At 47.0% G+C, this 17,335-nt stretch overlaps 1 protein-coding gene across 1 annotated transcript; it reads left to right on the top strand.

The window, feature by feature from the left end:
* Positions 1 to 1,158: 1,158 nt before the first annotated feature.
* Positions 1,159 to 5,077, top strand: LOC132247690 (monocyte chemotactic protein 1B-like). Its single transcript, XM_059720456.1, has 3 exons — positions 1,159 to 1,235; positions 3,304 to 3,421; positions 4,536 to 5,077. Exons 1-3 carry the CDS (start codon positions 1,166 to 1,168, stop codon positions 4,699 to 4,701), a joined length of 354 nt encoding a protein of 117 aa, XP_059576439.1. The 5' UTR covers positions 1,159 to 1,165; the 3' UTR covers positions 4,702 to 5,077.
* Positions 5,078 to 17,335: the final 12,258 nt, after the last annotated feature.

Raw genomic sequence — 17,335 nt, 5'->3', positions numbered from 1 at the left:
CCTGCCTGACATTGGATTCACCAGGTACCTGCCAGACCTGACCTCTTACATTTTTCTTTTTTCCCTACCTCTTCTCCCCTACTTTTCTGTCCTTTGTCTTCCTAATTTCCAGCTATTTCCTTTTTCACTGACAACCTCTATTCTAACTTGTATTACTACCACCGTAGTGTCTCCCCTACTCACCTTTGGACTTTTTTCCCCTGCTTTGCCTTTTGTTTTTGTAATATCTACCTATTTACATTCTCACTGACATCCTGCCACGTTTTTAGCTTCTTTCATTCCTTGGAGTCCCGGAATAGTACAGACTCCCTATGCCCAAGGAGGTGATTGCTCCTGAAAGCTTGCTAAGAACTTTTTTTCCAACTACTCAGCTGTACTAATAAAAGATATCACATCAACTCAAAGAAAAGAGAGAGAACTTTTTAACTGATGAAGACTGAGGTTGTTCTATTGAATTGCAACAGCTGAGGATGTGGCCTCAGATTGTCTAACCAATGCATTCAAAATCTGAAAGCAGTCTGATTGCTATAGTGGGGCCGGAGCATGGGGAGTTTTCCCATTTACCACTGCAAACTGATCAGGAACAAATTCTTACTAAGAGACATTGCATTCATAACATTCTGAACAAATATGTTTTCATGCAGAAGTTTGAACTGTGTACAGAACACTTTTTAAAGCAATGACTGCCACAGGGCTGCTTTGGACAATCTAGTTTATTCCATTAGCAAATGTTCAGTTCTTTTAACTCCTATTTGCCTGTTCAGGGGTGGCCTGACTCTGTTTCTGTGGTGGGGATGTTGGGGGGATAGGGTGCTTCCAGTACTCATAGCTAAGATCAAAAGGGCAGAGCATTCATTAAAGGTTTCCAGTACAAAAAAGGAGTTTTCTTTACAACCAAAAATAAAAACTCACTTGCAATGCATTAATAGAAGCAACCACAGACTTGGTTTGTGACAGGAAAATAGCCTGCAAAGGGGGGCTAGCAGAAGAGGGTGTTTTTTCTCACCTTTAAAAAAAAATGCCTTTCTAAAATTTTCCACCTCTACTCATTGCACCATGACACCCCTTTTACCGTTTGCTGACCACTGAATGACAGTATATAAGTTTGAGGACAGGGGGTTCAGATTATTACTTTCTCCTCTGTCACAGTATGAAGCATTCAGCAATGAAGCTCCAAATCATGGCTATCCTGGTCATTCTTTGCCTTGGCATCTTCACCATGCACACAGCAACAGGTGAGTTTTCAGCTCTGTAGAAATGTAGGAATTGGCATATGATTTCAACACAAGGGTCTATCTAGTTCAGTGTCCTGTCTTAGAGAGTGCCCAGAATCAGATGCTTAGAAAGAAGCTATGGGAAACCCCATAATGAAATAATCTATCAACTGTGGACTTATTTTCCTAACTTGTCTCAGTATGTGGCTGGTTTATGCTGTGAAGCTGGGAGGGTTTCTGTTCCTTGCAATTTTTTTATGCTATCTTATTTCACTCTGGATGCGCTCACTTGCCATGTCAACGTCTAATAAATCTGTTATGGCAGCAAGTTCCACTGATCAGTTGTGTCATGTATAAATAGTGGGCATGTCTACATGAGATACTTACTAATCAGTAGCCTAATAACCCTGCACAGTAACGTGCCAGTCAAAAACCATGCTAATACGCTACCACACCATTTTATTAGGCTACTTTTAATTAGTACTTAATTAAGGAAGTACTAAACTAAATGTACAGTAACTACTATGCATTAATGAATGTGTAGATGCACCCCACTATGTTCTTCACTTAGTTTTAGTGGCATTGTCTTTCAGTGTTGTTGGCTGTGCCCTTGTAAAGACATTACGAAAAGTGTTAAATAACAGCTCCGGGTTTTCTCCCCTAAATTACTATGAGATTATATCCTTATTACATGTAATTATACATATATTAGATTATTATTATGTCCCTTTAGTTTAGTATGTCACTTTTTGTCTCCTGTCTGACTTGTCTAGTCCTACTCTTTGTAATCACTGACTATAGGTAAGGATTTTCAGCAGCCTAAGTATTTTCTTTTCCCCTGTGTTTCTATTAAATCTGTTTGCAAAGGGTTGACTAAATGGGAAAAACAGCATTTGCAGATAAAGCATCCATAGATCTTACACGATGGCATTGGCATTCTCAGTCACATTATCCATTCCTTTCTTAATCAAGTTTAAGATGTCACGGAAGATTTTTTATGACAGTGGCTGCATATTGACCATAGTTTTTATGTGGACCATCCATGATGATGCTTAGATCTTTATCTTATTAACCACAAGCAATTAGTAGGCCATGTGACATTTGTAACAGACCATGCTGATGTCAAAAGCTTGTATGCACACACAAGCAAGTGCATATACAAATATGCACAGATTCATACAAACACAAGCCCCAGAATCAGATGCACAAAATACTTATACAGGAGTCCAAACACCATGAACTCCACAAAACCACACAAAAGCCAAACGCAATCCATCCTTCCCCTCTCCCCCCCCCCCCCTTCACATTTGTTGCTCCTCATGGCATGTAGAACAAGGGGACAAAGGCCAGCTTGACATCACAGCATTCTTGCTTGTAATGATGCAGGTATGAGCTGGGATTGCCTGCCAGCAACCCCACATTTCCAGGAGGCCTAATTTGCCGTGTAATGTTGCCCACATGTAAAACATTATGTAGGAGGGAAGTGCAAAGCAGGAGTTTTCTAAGCAGGCCAGGTAGCACTTTTGCCATCTAGAGAAAGGGGATTGTGGGGCCAATGACAAAACTGCCCAGGGAAGCTAAGATACAAAAAGACCTGAGGATGGAGTGCAGGAGTAGGCACGTTCAGAGGACTTTCCAAGAGCAGATGAATAGAAAGGAGAAAAGGAAAGATGATTCCCAGGCATTTTTAATTCAATTGAAGCATCCTTTATCTCCAAGTGATTTGTAAAGGTCTGCACCTTGTTCATTTTACCAACCACTGGAATGAAGTCATTCTTGGGAACAAAGTGGTGGTTTAACACAGTGGCAATGAGTTTACACAGCAGTTTAGTGCAGGGTGTCAGGACTAATGTACCCAACTGAAAGGCCATTTCTAGAGGGAGAATAAAATTCTTATGTTTTGCTGAATGTGGAAGCTTGTTTATTTATGGATCTCATATAGTTGGGATCTTGGCCACAAGACTTACATGAATGATGCATGCCTTAGCAAATAAGCCTAGAGGTACCTGAGTTATAATTTAGCAAACCAGTTGCTATAAAGAATTACTATTCATTTAATTAATTAGTCATCTCCTTTTTTTCATTTTAGGAAGTGTGTCTAGTGATATTATTAGAAAAAGCTCCTGTATAGAACTGTCAACAAAAAAGCTGAATATCAAAAGGCTTATTGGTTATAAAGAGCAAAACATTCCAATAAAAGCTGTGATGTAAGTATGTGATCTAGGCTTCATTTGCAAACTAATTTAGAGAAACACTCTGCCCTCCCCACTGAGAGAGAGAAAGGAAGTCAGTAGAACTGACTCAAAGAAAGCAAAAGGTATCTGAACAAACATGCCTACTTGAGAACCCTCTTTCATATCTCACATGAAATCTCCCTTGAATAACCTCAAAGAGGCCTGAAGTATTTGTCCTGTAGACTTGAGCATACAAAAGTTAAAAGTTTTGGCCATTCAGTTTTTGTTCTGAATATTGGGAGGAAAAGTCAGAAAGGAAAAAAAAAAAGTGTTTTGAGTGCTACGGACTAGAATAGCCTGAGGTATTGCTGGTAAGTACTCCAGTGAACTGGACTGCGTTGTGCACAAGAGGTTTGTGGAAGAGCTGGAAGTAATGATGGCTCCTAAAGAGCAGTCATTATCAACCTTTTTAGACTTGAGACACCCCTTGTTAAACTTGAGGCACCCTCAAAAGTGCGAGCTCTTAGATTTTCTTCATTTTGACTAGAGAAAACCATGAAAGCAATGCATCTGTTGTAAAAACTCAGAGATAACACAACAGGTCAGAATGGTTTTAACACTATGGATTCCTGTTTGACATCTCCAGATCTATCTTGTGAATCATGTACGTGTTGGCATCCCCAGCAGCCTTAAAAGGGTCTCACGGCTTCCTACTTAAGAATCACTGTCTGAAAAGATGTGATCAGTTTCTCAATCTCATGAGACTATATTAAACACAAATTAGATTTGGTCCCTGTGCAATAAATGTGGGGCTGCATTTTCAAAAAAGCTCCTCATGCTGGGCATACTTTGCTCTTCTGGAAAGTCTAGAAGTGCAGCACATGCATAGGCACATATAGGAATTCACATTACTTATACACACACCCCAATCTACGTGTAAAGCTGGAGTCCATTCACTAAACTGCAGAACCAACACATAGCTGGTTTTTACAACTCATGACTAATGTGACCGCTCAAACTTACACCAGTAAAACCTTTTCAGCACATCACATCCTCACCTATTCCACACAGAAACATGCACATGTGGTCTGAGGTTTGGAGACAAGAAGTCTCATGTCTCTCTGCCTTTCCTTTTCTTCCCCTTCAGGTTCATCACCAAAACAGGCAACAAGATCTGTGTGAAGCCTGATCTCAAATGGGTGAAGGATGCCATGAAATACTTGGATAAAAAAGGTGTCACCAGAAGACCCACCACAAAATCCAATCCCAAGCCCCTGACAACTACTAACAAGGTTTCCATCAAGGACTGCTGACAGATTTATTCATTCATAAGAGGAAAGGAAAAGACCCCGGATGTTGCCAGTCTGTGGGATTCCCTGCTAAAAGAGGTCAGAGGAGCTAACATGAGGGAGGAATTTGAAAAAAACATACTGGATAATATCATAGTAATGAAAAGCTACTTACTGTATAAATAAGCAAAGGCATTCTTTGATAAGTGCAACGTGTGGGGTGCAATTTTCTGCCCTCCCATATGTTGCATGATTAACTACTAGTTTGTTCTGATTCTCCCATCACTTTATAACAGTGTAAATAAACGGAGACAGGTCTCCTGATGTAAATTGTGCTATCTATATTATTTATAGAGATTTACTTTGGTGAAGGATCAGGCCTGTCAACATCAGTGAAGTTACTGCTCATTTACACTAGTCTGAGATATTTTTACTCTCTTGCAAAGCATCAACATAAAAGTGACATCAAATACAGTCATTGCTTATATGTGCCAAATTAATTTAGAGCCTTGTGCAATGGAACTGGTTATATTCTATGTAAATGTGAAGTATATTTAAATAATAATTGCCTGAATGTAATAAATGTAAAGCTTTTTGTACATTAATAAAACTCTTGTAAACCTTCAGTCAAATGGTCTATTTGTTTGCTTATACTTGACCTTGTTGGACTGCATAGGAGAGAATGTCTCCATTCTAACACAAGTCCAAGGTCTTAATGTCACATCAGGAAATATTTCCTTTCCAGAAGCATGTAGCAAAACCTCCAAATCCTTACAGCCAAGGATACTTATGTATCCAACATTTTAAACAAGCATGAAAGTCAGGCCTGGCAGCTTCATCTTTTATTTAATTCTGCAGAAACCCTTCACCCCAGCATCTTCTTTTCCACTGCTGCATAGTCCAGGAGACAGAAAAATACATATTTTTGACTGTCCCCGACAGCACGTCTAAACATGAACCTTGCTGTCCAAGTATAAAAACAGGTCAGATCATCCCTATGCAACACTGCAGGTTAGAGCCACCCTTTCTGTTTCATACCCATTATGCTAATCCTGCTGCCCCGGAAACTGGCAGGAAAAACAAAAGTGAATTCTCAGTTTTACATAGAAAATCACAGGGTCCTTAGCCAACAAGCCAAAGGGAGGGAACAGTCAAAAGGTAAAGAAACATCAATGCTGTGGTAGCATTCTTAGCATTTTAATTTCCTCCCCATACCACTGAAAGTGTCCCCAAACAAGCCTTTAGTCCTTAGAGTGCTCAAAGAGTAGTCTGCAGCTGCCTCCAAGTGGGAGTCCAACTCCTTCAGTCCACAGTCCTGGCAGACCAAGTCAGTGAGATCTCCAGCTCCACTGCGCGCTCCTCTGTGCAGGCTGACCAGGTTCCACGTGCACGCTGCTTTCTCTTCCCCTTGCTGCAGCCTCAAGCTTCCTCTTCTTTTGTATGCAGGACTCATTGTCAGGCATGCTAGGCTGTCATTCTACAAAGGCCCCTATGCCTCTCCCATTACAGGCAGTGGAAAGCCTTCCATTCCCTGCAGCAAGTGTGTGATCTGCATCCTGAAACTAGGTGACCCAGAGAAACATCCATGAGGCAAACTCTTCAGTCACATATACAACATCACATCTCATTAACCATGCATATACAAAAATGCTTTCTATGGGCAGAATGCAACGGCCCTGCTCATCCTTAATGGCACTTACAATTAGGTTTTTTGGGAATTAATGCCAGTGTGAGGTTACTGGTGCAACTCAGCTCCTGGTGGTCAGTAATTAATCTCCCAGGACTGCCTCACTTCACTTAGTCTTAATCACTGTTTATACCAGGCCTTTCGCGTATTCTCACTCCTCTTTCCACATGTCCAGTTGCAAGTTATTTCTGCCCATGTTGCCAAGCGGACCCAGGGGGTTCATGATAGATAACCACTTTGGCCTTCGACATTTTCCTTCAGAGGCTCTCAGGGACCTTGTCAAAGTAGGTATGTAGGATTATCTTAATGTTATAGGAGAAGAAACCAGGACACACTGTTTGAGTGGATTGTAGCCCTGTATCACTCCACACAGCAGCAGTGATTGGGTTTTGCTGTAGATCTGAGGTCATTCTGCCTTGTTGATACTTCTGTGGGTGTTTCCTAGTTTCTGGTTGTCTTTAGACCAACACGGCTAAAACCAACACCCCTGAAATGATATATCAGAACATTAACCTGTCCTTAGCCTGTCCCTTAAACTCAAGGGATGCCATCCCTAGCCAACTTCCCATGTTAGAGCAGGGCTCTGCCTCTGGCCTCATGCCAGAGCCTTCTGCATTCTCCTTTCAGCTTGTTTGCTTAGCCTGCTTTTCTTAGGCTAAGGGATTCCAGTCTCTCTGATACCCAAAGGGGGCAGCTGCATGAGATGCTTACTGTGGAGTTGCCCAATTAGCTCTGCAGTAAAACATCATTGGGCACCTCTACACAAGACTAACTGCACAGTAGCATGCTCTGCTAATATGCTACTATGCAGTAGTACTAGGCTACTGAGTAGTAAGTGTCACTAAAAACCTGTGCACTGGCACTACTGTGAGTTACTGTGCATTGATTTAGTACTTAGTTAACCAAGTACTAAACTTAACGAGCAGTAAGTGCAGTGTATTAATGAACAGGTAGACACACCGACTGTCTACATGTGCAGAGCTATTAGGCTGGAATAAACTTATCACCTTTGCCATAGATTAATACTGCCAATCAGAAGTACTACTATGGTAGAATTATTTACTGCACTGCAACACACGTGTAGACAGAGACAAGGCTGACTGGGGCCCAAGGGTGCTATAGTGTAGGGGGCTTCCTGCTGACTGGCTCTGCACTGGAGCACGCTCGTGCCCCAGCCAGTCCCTCTGCAGCATGCTGAGCCAGGTGGGGGAGAAGGTCTAGGCTGGCAGGCTGACTCTTGGGGCCCCTTGCCAGCTGGGGCTGCACTGCTTCAGTTCAACATGCTGCGGACCCAGCCACATGTGTAAACGCTGTCTCCAGGAGCAATAAACTCCAGTGTGAATTGCCCTGGTCTGTGTGTCACATTAATTGAACATGTAGATGAGCCCAGAGTCTCTAAAGGTAAAGCTATACTGTCTAGACAGGCAACAGCACTTAATCCTATATCACCTCTTCATTTCTAGGGGTCTGACACCATACCAGTAACTTCTTGCTCCCCCTTCCCCCCTCACCCCAAGGTACAGGTTTCCCAGAGCAGTCAAGGCCAGAAGTATATGGGCATCCTTTCAGATACAGAGTTTCACTAATTCAATATCCATCTTCCTTGCAGTTTCCCCTCGGTAGGAAATGTCTAGGTATTATTCCTACAGTCCCTTCTTTAAAGTGTAAGTTCATTGTTGTCTGGCAAAGGCTACTCAAGACTAAACAACTTTTGTTAAATGCTAGTTTTACGAAGAGTTGAGGGATACTTACGTTAATATCTCCCTTATGAATACAACTTTGGCTATAATGTAAAGATATCAAAATTATATTAGTATCAAATATTGCAACACATGCAGTTATGAAAGTGACACAACCAAAAACAGCTTCATCCTTGTTACAAAGACTGAACACCATAGGAGTAAGTCTAATTTAGGAGAATATCTATGCATGTCACATAGTGAACCTCAAGTGGCAACTTGGTTTTGGGGTAAATCTTTGACAGTGGCAAACCCTTAACCTTCTTGCCTAGAGCTTTGCAGTTTCCTCTGATCTCCTTGGTGTCGTCCATGATGGTATCCTGGGTGCCTTCATGGTCTCTGGGCAAGCAGCACACTTCACAGGACTCCAGATTTGGACAACAAATAGGTACTTCCATCCTTCTCAGGAGGGAGCCCCAAGGACCACCACCACCCCCGTCCTCCATTTGTTAGCCATGGAATGTCCATTCATTGACTCAAGTGATTTCTGCCTTCAGGACTGCAAGGTCTGACCCTGGTCCTCACCTGCCATCATTTCCTCCAGGGCCTCCTCTCCAGCAGTGACAGCGCAGTGCCTAAAAGTGGTCACTTACCTCAGTCTGCACCTCATGAATTCTGAGGCCCCTTCTTCATCTCTCAGTAACATGATGTTACTTCTTCTTGTTCTTTTGCATCTCCTGCACCAGCTTCTCATGACTCAACTCCAGAAAATCTTCATTCTTTCTGATATTGCATAGCATGCATACTTGCAACTCTGGCTCTTGAATCTTTTCCTTTAAGGCAAATTCCAGCTTGTATTCAGTACAGACAAAGTCATCTTGGCCTTCAGGGAACAGCATGAGCATGGCACATCCCACACAGGTAACCAGTAACAATTGCTGATTCACCTTCCATTTTTCTCCCTTTGTTTCCTGGAAAAATTCATGATTGGAGGAAAGACATGCTCTTTTCTAGCTTCTTCCTCAAGTGAATTGCCTCTGTTAGCTTTGGAAGTCCCTCTGTTAGCTTCTCTGTTTGCGAGGGGCTGCCTTTTATAAGGCTTCCCAGTCTAAGCCTTCCTGCTTTACACCTAGTTCTAGTTAACACTGCAATCAATAACACTAGGCCCACCTGAGACAAAGCACTCCACTCATTTGAAAACACAAGTACAGACAGGCAGTCATGGCAAAAAAAAGTATTAGTAAAAAACATGGTCACCATGAACACCATAGAAATTCAGATATTCATCTACCAACTTACTGCAAAGTTCTGCCTTAGGTGGTTAAAGATAAGCATATGCTTAACCTGTGCTCTTTTGGGGTCTTCACGATGAGGAGCATGACCTACAGTACTGAGGCATAAGAATCCTGAAACAAAGCTACAATAGGAACATCAGTAGCAATGTGTGTAGAAGAGGAAGGAGAGATGGAATTACATATCAAAGCATTTACAGAATCAGACATATACAATTTAACTAGAGATACAATATACCGGCTTCGTTTACATAAGATGCTTTACTGTGCCTTAGCCTAATTTACTGCACAGCACGGGTGAGTGTCAACATGTGCACACCCTTATTATGCAGGAAATTCCCTTAGTTGCGACTGAGTTTGATAACTGCAAATACAGGTATCAAATTTAGTCAATATTAATTAATGCACAATAACGCACACATAGACGTGATCTGGCACTAAGTTTAGTGCCAGGTCTGCCCAACCACTAGGAAGCTGGCTTAAGCCCAGCCCCAGGGCTCCTTTCTAGCTGCCTCTCCTGCCCCAGGGCTGGGTGCTCTGCTGGGTATAAAAGCATCCAGCTATTTTGTGTCTTGGGTCACATACCACAGGTGCCTGTAAAGGCCTGCGTTCTGCATAGAAGCACTGCAGGCCCTGTGTGCCGCCAGGACAGGATACGGGCAGCCTCCAACTCTGTTGTCCCCTAGTCAGAGCTGCTGGTTGTCCACAGGTGGGTGTTGCAAAGGGCTGCAGCTTGCTGCACCCCTGCCCTTCTCTGAGATCTCCCCAGGGCTGCTGGCTGTCTGTCTCTGGCAGCAGAACCAGCCTCTGCTTCCTGCTGCTGTTCAACCCCAGCTGTCTGTCCTGTGCTTGCAAGTGCTCTGGCACATTGCCTCTGCCACATGGCTCCCAGTCCCTGGCTATGCCCCTGTGCTGAGTGCTGCTGGCCACTGTTCAGGGACAGCCATGTAGGGGGCCAGAGAGCCAACACAGGATGCACCACCACCATGTCCTCCCCATCCTGGCCCACTGCCCACGTGCACATGCCCAAACCTTCTACCCAGGCCCCCCTGTGGACCCAGGAGGATATAGGTGACCTTGTGGTGGTCTGGAGTAATACGGCATTTCAAAGGCCGTTCGTTCAGGGCAGGCACTCAAACACCCATATTTATGAGGCCTTGTTGGGTGGGATCTGGGAGTGAGGGCACTCCCAGTCAGCACAGCAGTGCCATATAAAGAACAAGGCCTTGTGGGTATAGTGGGTGACTGTGACTGACCACAATTGTCAGTCTGGTCATGCCCACAAGACCTTTATGCAGCAGTTGACCAATATTTTGGTGCCTCGGAACCCAGGCCACAATCCCAAAGTGTTCATTAGCAGGGGAGGCCTACTTGAGACCTTGTCTTCCCTTGACCCCTCCCCAGAGGAGGGGGCCTCGGGTGTTCAGCACCCCACCCCACCTACCTCCCTGGCTGCTGCATCCACCAGCAGCTTGGGAAGCCCTGGCCAGTGGCTGCCTCAACAGCTCTGCAGCCCCAGACCCTGCCACAAAGAATAGCCAGTCATGGCACTGCTAGGTGCCATCAGCACCAGCACCTCCTGGGGGGGGGGGGGGGGGGAGGAAGCTGGCTGGGTGCTGGCCCACCGCAAACTGAGGACATCGGGTGTAGCCAGATGCTGTTGCCAATGGGTTGACCTTTGCTAAACCACCAGCCTCTCCAACCTCAGACACGTAGTAAGTCCTGCATTGGAGGGAGGGGCTTCCCTGGCCCCAGCTTCCCTCCCCTGCCCCCACCACAAGAAAACAGACAGGTGGGACAGACATATTTCAAAACTTTATTGAGCAGCCCATGTCCCCACAGCTGGGTGGGCCTCTCACACACCGAGGAACGCATTGATGCCGGTAGTGATGTCCTCCTTGGCAACAGGGGCCAGGGACATGTAGCGTTAACACCAGTAGCCCTTCAAGTGGTGGCAGAGGTTGAGGTGCAGCCTGGGCTTGTCCCCCATGCCATCATAGCCCAGCATCCCAAACCAGTAGTGCAGGAGTGCCCGGTGTACCAAGAGATCATCAGCAGCAGGGCATAGTGTCTCAGGCAACCTTCAGTCTGCATAAACAGCTCATCACATACCACCCAGAGAATACACAGCAGGGGCATGCTCAGGGCACAGCCACAGCATGGGGTGGTAGCCCTTTGGCATCTCCCCAGAGAGGCCCCCAACAGGGAGAGGCTTCAGTGAGCCCCTCATCCCAGTTGTCCAGGAACCCCGTGTGCCCCGAGCCTGGGTGCCATGGGCCAGGCAGAAGTGCAGTTGGCCTGCAGAAGAGGGAAGGAAGGGGGGTCTGGAGCTGTGGCTGCTAGTGCTGCTAGCAGCCTGATCTGTCCCGCCATGGGAACAGGGATGCACAAGTATAGCCTGTATTTGTAGGGAGAGGATAAGGAAGGCAAGGGTAGCAACTAAGATCAGGTTGCCAACCAAAATCAAGGACAATAAGAAGTCTTCCTTTAGGTATACAGGGAGCAGGAGGAAGACAAAAGGAAATGTGGGGCCCTTGCAAAATGGGATGGGACAGCTGATAACAGACAATCAGGAGAAAGCTGAACTCTTTAATGAATACTTTGTGTCAGTGTTCCTGCATGCAAATGGTGGTTGCCCACCTGGTTGGATACTGGATGGATGCAGAGGGGGCAATTGCGAACCAATGGTTAGTTTTGAACTGGTGAGGGAACACTTAGAGCAGCTGAATGTCTTCAAGTCGGTAGGACCAAATGGACTACACCCGAGAGTGCTGAAGGGACTGGCTGGATTAATTGCAGGTCCACTGGTGAAGGTATTTGAGAACTCATGGTGATTGGAAGAAGTCCCAGAAGACTGAAAAAGGACCAATGTGGTGCCAATATTTAAGAAAGGAAGGAGGGAGAATCCAGGAAACTACATGCTGGTCAGTTTGACCAGGATATAAGGTAAAATTTTGGAAAAAAAATCATCAAGAAGTTCATTTGTGAGAGACTTTCAGAAGGCATGATGCTGAAGGATAGCCAACATGGTTTCATTGCAGGCAGGTCATGTCTGACCAACCTTATCTCCTTCTATGATCAAGTAACAAATGGCTTAGATGTGGGAGACACAGTTGATGCAATATACTTGGATTTTAAAAGGCCTTCAATATGGTCTCCCATGGTGCTCTTATAAAAAACTGGGGGATTGTGGGCTAGCAGAATCCATGGTTAGGTGGATTGGGAACTGGCTAAGGGGCCAAACCTAGACAGTGTTAGTGGATGAGTCTGTATCATCTTGGCGGGAGGTGGCCAGTGGTGTCCCGCAGGATTCAATTCTTGGCTCCATGCTGTTCAACATCTCTATCAATGACTTAGATGAGGATATGGAAAGCCAAGTTTGTCAATGATACTAAGTTATGGTCATGCTAGAGGATGGGATGTGGATCCAAGTAGAGCAAGTGGACAAGCTGGAAAGCTGAGCAGAGCAGAACCAAGTGCAGTTCAATAAAGATAAACGCAAAGTATTTCATCTGGGTAGAAGTAACTTGCAACATGAATATAGGTTAGAAGGAGATGTGCTGGTCATCACAATGGTTGAAGGGGGCCTTGGGGTTATGGTTGATCACAGGATGAACATGAGCCACAAGTGCAATTCTGTAGTCAACAAGGCTAATAGCATACTGGGATGCATTAGCCAATGTGTCATAAGCAGGGCTAAGGAAGTGATACTTTCTCTCTACTTAGTGTTGGTGAGACCCCAGTTGGAGTACTGTGTCCGCTTCTGGACACCACAATTCAAAAAAGATGTGGAAAAATCTTGAAAGGGTCCAGAGAAAGGCCACAAGAATGATTAAGGGCCTGGACGACAACCCTTACAAGGAAAGACTAAGGGATCTGGGACTGTTCAACTTGGGGAAGAGAAGACTGAGGGGGGATTTGGTGGCCATCTATAAGTATGTAAGGGGTGAATGTCACAGCAGGGTCCTTCAGGAGGGCCATGATCTCCTTAGGCCCCCTCACCATGCCAAGTCGGCCCAAGGGCACCCTGAAATTCTCGCCCGCCACGTCTTTGATGTTTGCATATAGTTGGGAGGCTGCCTATGACTCCCTGGGCACAGTTAGCTGGGACCTCAGTCCCCGTGTGTTTCTGGACCCCCCTGGGGGTCTCCCGGTATGATGGGTGCTCCCCAGGCACCCTAGCCTTATGGGCTACATGTGGCTCCTACCAACCCCTAATACCACGCCCCAAGCCTCGCAGATGTACCGGACGTTGGTCCGTCAAAATACACGCCCACTCTCCCGGGCCTCCTCTGTGATCTAGCCCACTCCGGGCTCTCTCCTCAGGCTCACTGCACTGCTATCCCCTCTCCTCAGGGACAACCACAGCACCACACCCTCGTCACTCTCTCTCCGGGTCTCCTCTGATATACAGCCCCCCACTGGGACGCTCATCAAGCCCACTCTGGGCCTTCTCTCAAATAACCCAGCCCGCTACGGGGCTTCCTAGCGAGTCTCCGGTCCTTTAGGCCCACTACACTGCTACCCTCTCTGGTACGGGCTCACCGCGCTGCTATCCCCTTTTGCCGGGGACAACCGCAGCACCTTGCCCTTCTCCTGGGGCGCTGTGCCACTAACCCCTTCCGTCAGGGTCCACCGCAGCACCCTGCCCCTGTCCGAGGTCTGCTGCCGTAGTAGCCTATGACCGGGCTCACTACACCCGTCTTGGGCTTTTCCATAAGGCGCTCCCCCTCTTTGGGGCTCGCCGTGCCCACCTTGGGCTTCTCGATAGTCCCCCCGCTTTCTCTGGGACTCGTTATGCCCATGCTGGGCTCCTCTAAAGTGCCACCCCCTCTCTGGGGCTCGCTGCGCCCACGCTGGGCTTTTCTAAAGTGCGCTCCCCTTTTCCTGGGGCTCGCCACACCCATACTCGGGCTTCTCAACATGCCCCTCTCTAGGGCTGGGGTCTACGCACCCCACAAGTTGCACCCTTACTGGCGCCGGGGTTCTCACACTCTGTGAGCCCCCTATGAGGCTACTGCACCCTTCCCAGGCACTAGGGTCCCCCACTCCTATGGGGTCCCTATGAGGACACTGCGCCCTCCTCAGGCACTGGGGCCCCACCCCTCTGGGGTCCCTATGAGGCCTCCTCCAACCCCTAATAGCCTCTCCCAAACCACCGGTGTAATAAACAACCACAAAACACTGCAAGCCTCCTGGCTACAACTAAAACCTATGGCACCTAGCCACTACAAAGTAAGCCGCCTGGCTATAACTTAGCACCATTACTCCAACCTTCGGAGCTCTCATGAGCTGTACTGGCCATCGGGCTTCTACCCATCTCTCGGTCGAGGGAGCTCCTGCCTCTCTGGCTGCTGGCAGGGAACTGCCAGCCTGGCCTCAGCCCTGGGCTTTATGAGGGCCAGGCCCTGCCCCCTACAGGCAGCTGATTCTTATTAGTCGCCCTGGCAACCTGCAGCTGTACTCATTATGGCTGCTGGGGCTTTTCCCCAGCAGTTTTCCCCTCTTTAGGAGCGGGGTTCCGCGACAGTGAATATCAGGAGCTAAGAGAAAAACCATTCACTAGGGCAGCCCAGGGGAGGACAAGGAGCAATGGCTATAAACTGTTAGAGGATGGTTTGAGGTTGAATATGAGGAAGAACTTTACAGTAAAGGTGACCAGAACCTGGAATAGACTACAAAGAGAGGTGGTACAGTCCCCAACCTTGGAAGTCTTCAAGAGGAGTCTAAAGTATCCCAGCAAGTTTTCTGTCTAATCTCAGCAATATTCCTGTCCAGGGCAGCGGGGTTGGACTCCATGATCTTTCAAGGTCCCTTCCAGCCCTTAATTTCTATGATTGTATGGTAGAAACATCCTCATTTCTAGAAGACACTGAAGTGGGCTCTGAAACTCCAGGACTGAAGGAAGGAAAAGGGAAAAAGAGAGCAAAGGAATGAGATGCACTAAAGAGAGAGAACTTTTTAACTGATACAGACTGAGGTTGCCCTACTGAATTACAACAGCTGGGGACGTGGCCTCAACTTGACTAAATTCAAAATCTGAAAGCAGTCTCATTGCTCTAGTGGGCCTGGAGCATGGGGAGTTTTCCCCATTGACTACTATAAAATGGATCAGGAATACATTCTTACTATGAGATACTACATTTATAAACATGCTGAACAAAAATGTTTTCATACAGAAATTTAAACTGTGTACAGAACAACTTTTAAAGCAATGACTGATGTAGCTCAGGTGTACTCAAGTATATACTCCCCTTCTCCAACTGAAGGGAATTGTTAGCTGGCAGGTGCGCTATGGAGAAACTACAGACCACTCAGTTTCCCTCCGTCCCTATAGACCTAGGCCAGGACAGTCAGGGGACTTAACTATGTACAAAATCATTTACATTAATATATCACAAAGAGAAGAAACGTGGATATAAACATATATACCACCCTACTAGTTATCTTACCCACCTTACGCTGTATGGTGAATTTGATTGATTCATGGTCACTGTCCCCAAGGTGACCACGAATCTGCAGCTCCCCTACCAGGTCCTCCCCCGTAGCCAACACCAATTCCAGTAAGGAATTCCCCCTAGCGGGACATCACACTATTTACGGCGCAAGAACATCAAAGATAAACTTAATCCCAATGCCCTTGGGCCTTTTCCCAAACCCTTCAAGGAAGCTGGTAACTTCAGGGGGGTCCTCCCAGCGGGATCTCTACTTTCAGGAGCCCTTAACTAACCAGGGGGGACTCCCCCTCCCCTGTGGGAATCCTTTTTCCCTGCAACTCATGGCGCCCAGGCCTGGAGGGTGGCCCTTGTCCTCTGCATCAAGCTGCAATCTCACCTGCAGTGGGCTTCAGGGAGGTCACTATCCCCTGGAACAGAGCTCCATTATGCAAGGCTTCTGAGGCCTCTGGCTTGGCCCTGTCCACTGGCTCAACAGCCCGAGCACCATCTGGCTCCCTGGACTCAATCTTTTGCTATGGGTCGGAGGCCTAGGCTGCCTCATGCAGCACTGGGTCTCAGTCCACTCCCGACCCTCCGTGCAGCGCCTCCTGCACCAAGCTCCCAGGCTCGTGCCAGAGGTTGGGGACCTGAGCTGCCCAAGCACTCCAAAGATCCTGCTCCATACACTGGCCTGTGCCCTGCGTCTTTGGCTTCATGCCAGAGGTTGAAGACCCAAGCCGCCTCATGCAGCTCCCAGGGTCTGGACGCTGTGCAGCACACCAAGAGCCTAGCTGCTGGAGCCGTTCACCGTTCCCTGCCGATGGAAGTCTTCAGGGGCGCTTCCTGGCTACTGCTTTCCCATTTCACAGGTCTCCTCAGCTCTTCTAAGCCCTGCTCTTCTCCCTTCTCCATCCTGGACACATCTCCCTCTGCTGGGCACACAGCTCCTTTTATACTCTTCAGGGCTCTACCCCTGAGGTCTTCCAGACCTGACAGTGTTGCGGTCTATACTCAGGTCTGGGTGGAGCTCCTCTCCCCCTCCCATCAGGAAAGGGGCATGACTTAACTCCTCTTACTGCCTCCTGATTGGTGGATGGGCTCCATCAATCAAAACAGCAGAATCTCAAGCCCAGGACTCAGCCTGCAAGTAGCAGCTGTCATCCGGGGAGACCAAGCCAGGGATCCAGACATCCCCTTCAATCCAGGAGAGATTTGGGGTGGGGAGATGTGGGGAGATCCAGAGGATGCAGGGGAGCCCTCTCCTGAAGACCCTAAGTCAGATCAGGAAAGGACCCTGGTGCCTGAGGTGAGTGCAATCACGCAGACCTCAGTCACTCAGGATGCTCAGGGAAAACCCACAGAAACCACATAGGTAACGGTCCCCCTCAGTGGAGCTGATCTAGCAGCCCTGGGCAAGACCCTGGGATCTGCTAACATTAGGAATTTGGGACAGTGGTTGCAGAAATCCCTGACTGTAGTGGACTGTGAAACCCTGAGTGTCCGGGAATGGCACTGCCTACTAAGGGCTTGTGCCACCCCAGAGATTCAGGCAGCTATGAATCA

This window comes from Alligator mississippiensis, chromosome 1, assembly GCF_030867095.1.
Source record: "Alligator mississippiensis isolate rAllMis1 chromosome 1, rAllMis1, whole genome shotgun sequence".
NCBI lineage: Eukaryota > Metazoa > Chordata > Crocodylia > Alligatoridae > Alligator > Alligator mississippiensis.
The sequence above is the reverse complement of the archived record's forward strand: the minus strand, read 5'-3'. Positions and strand labels throughout refer to the sequence as shown.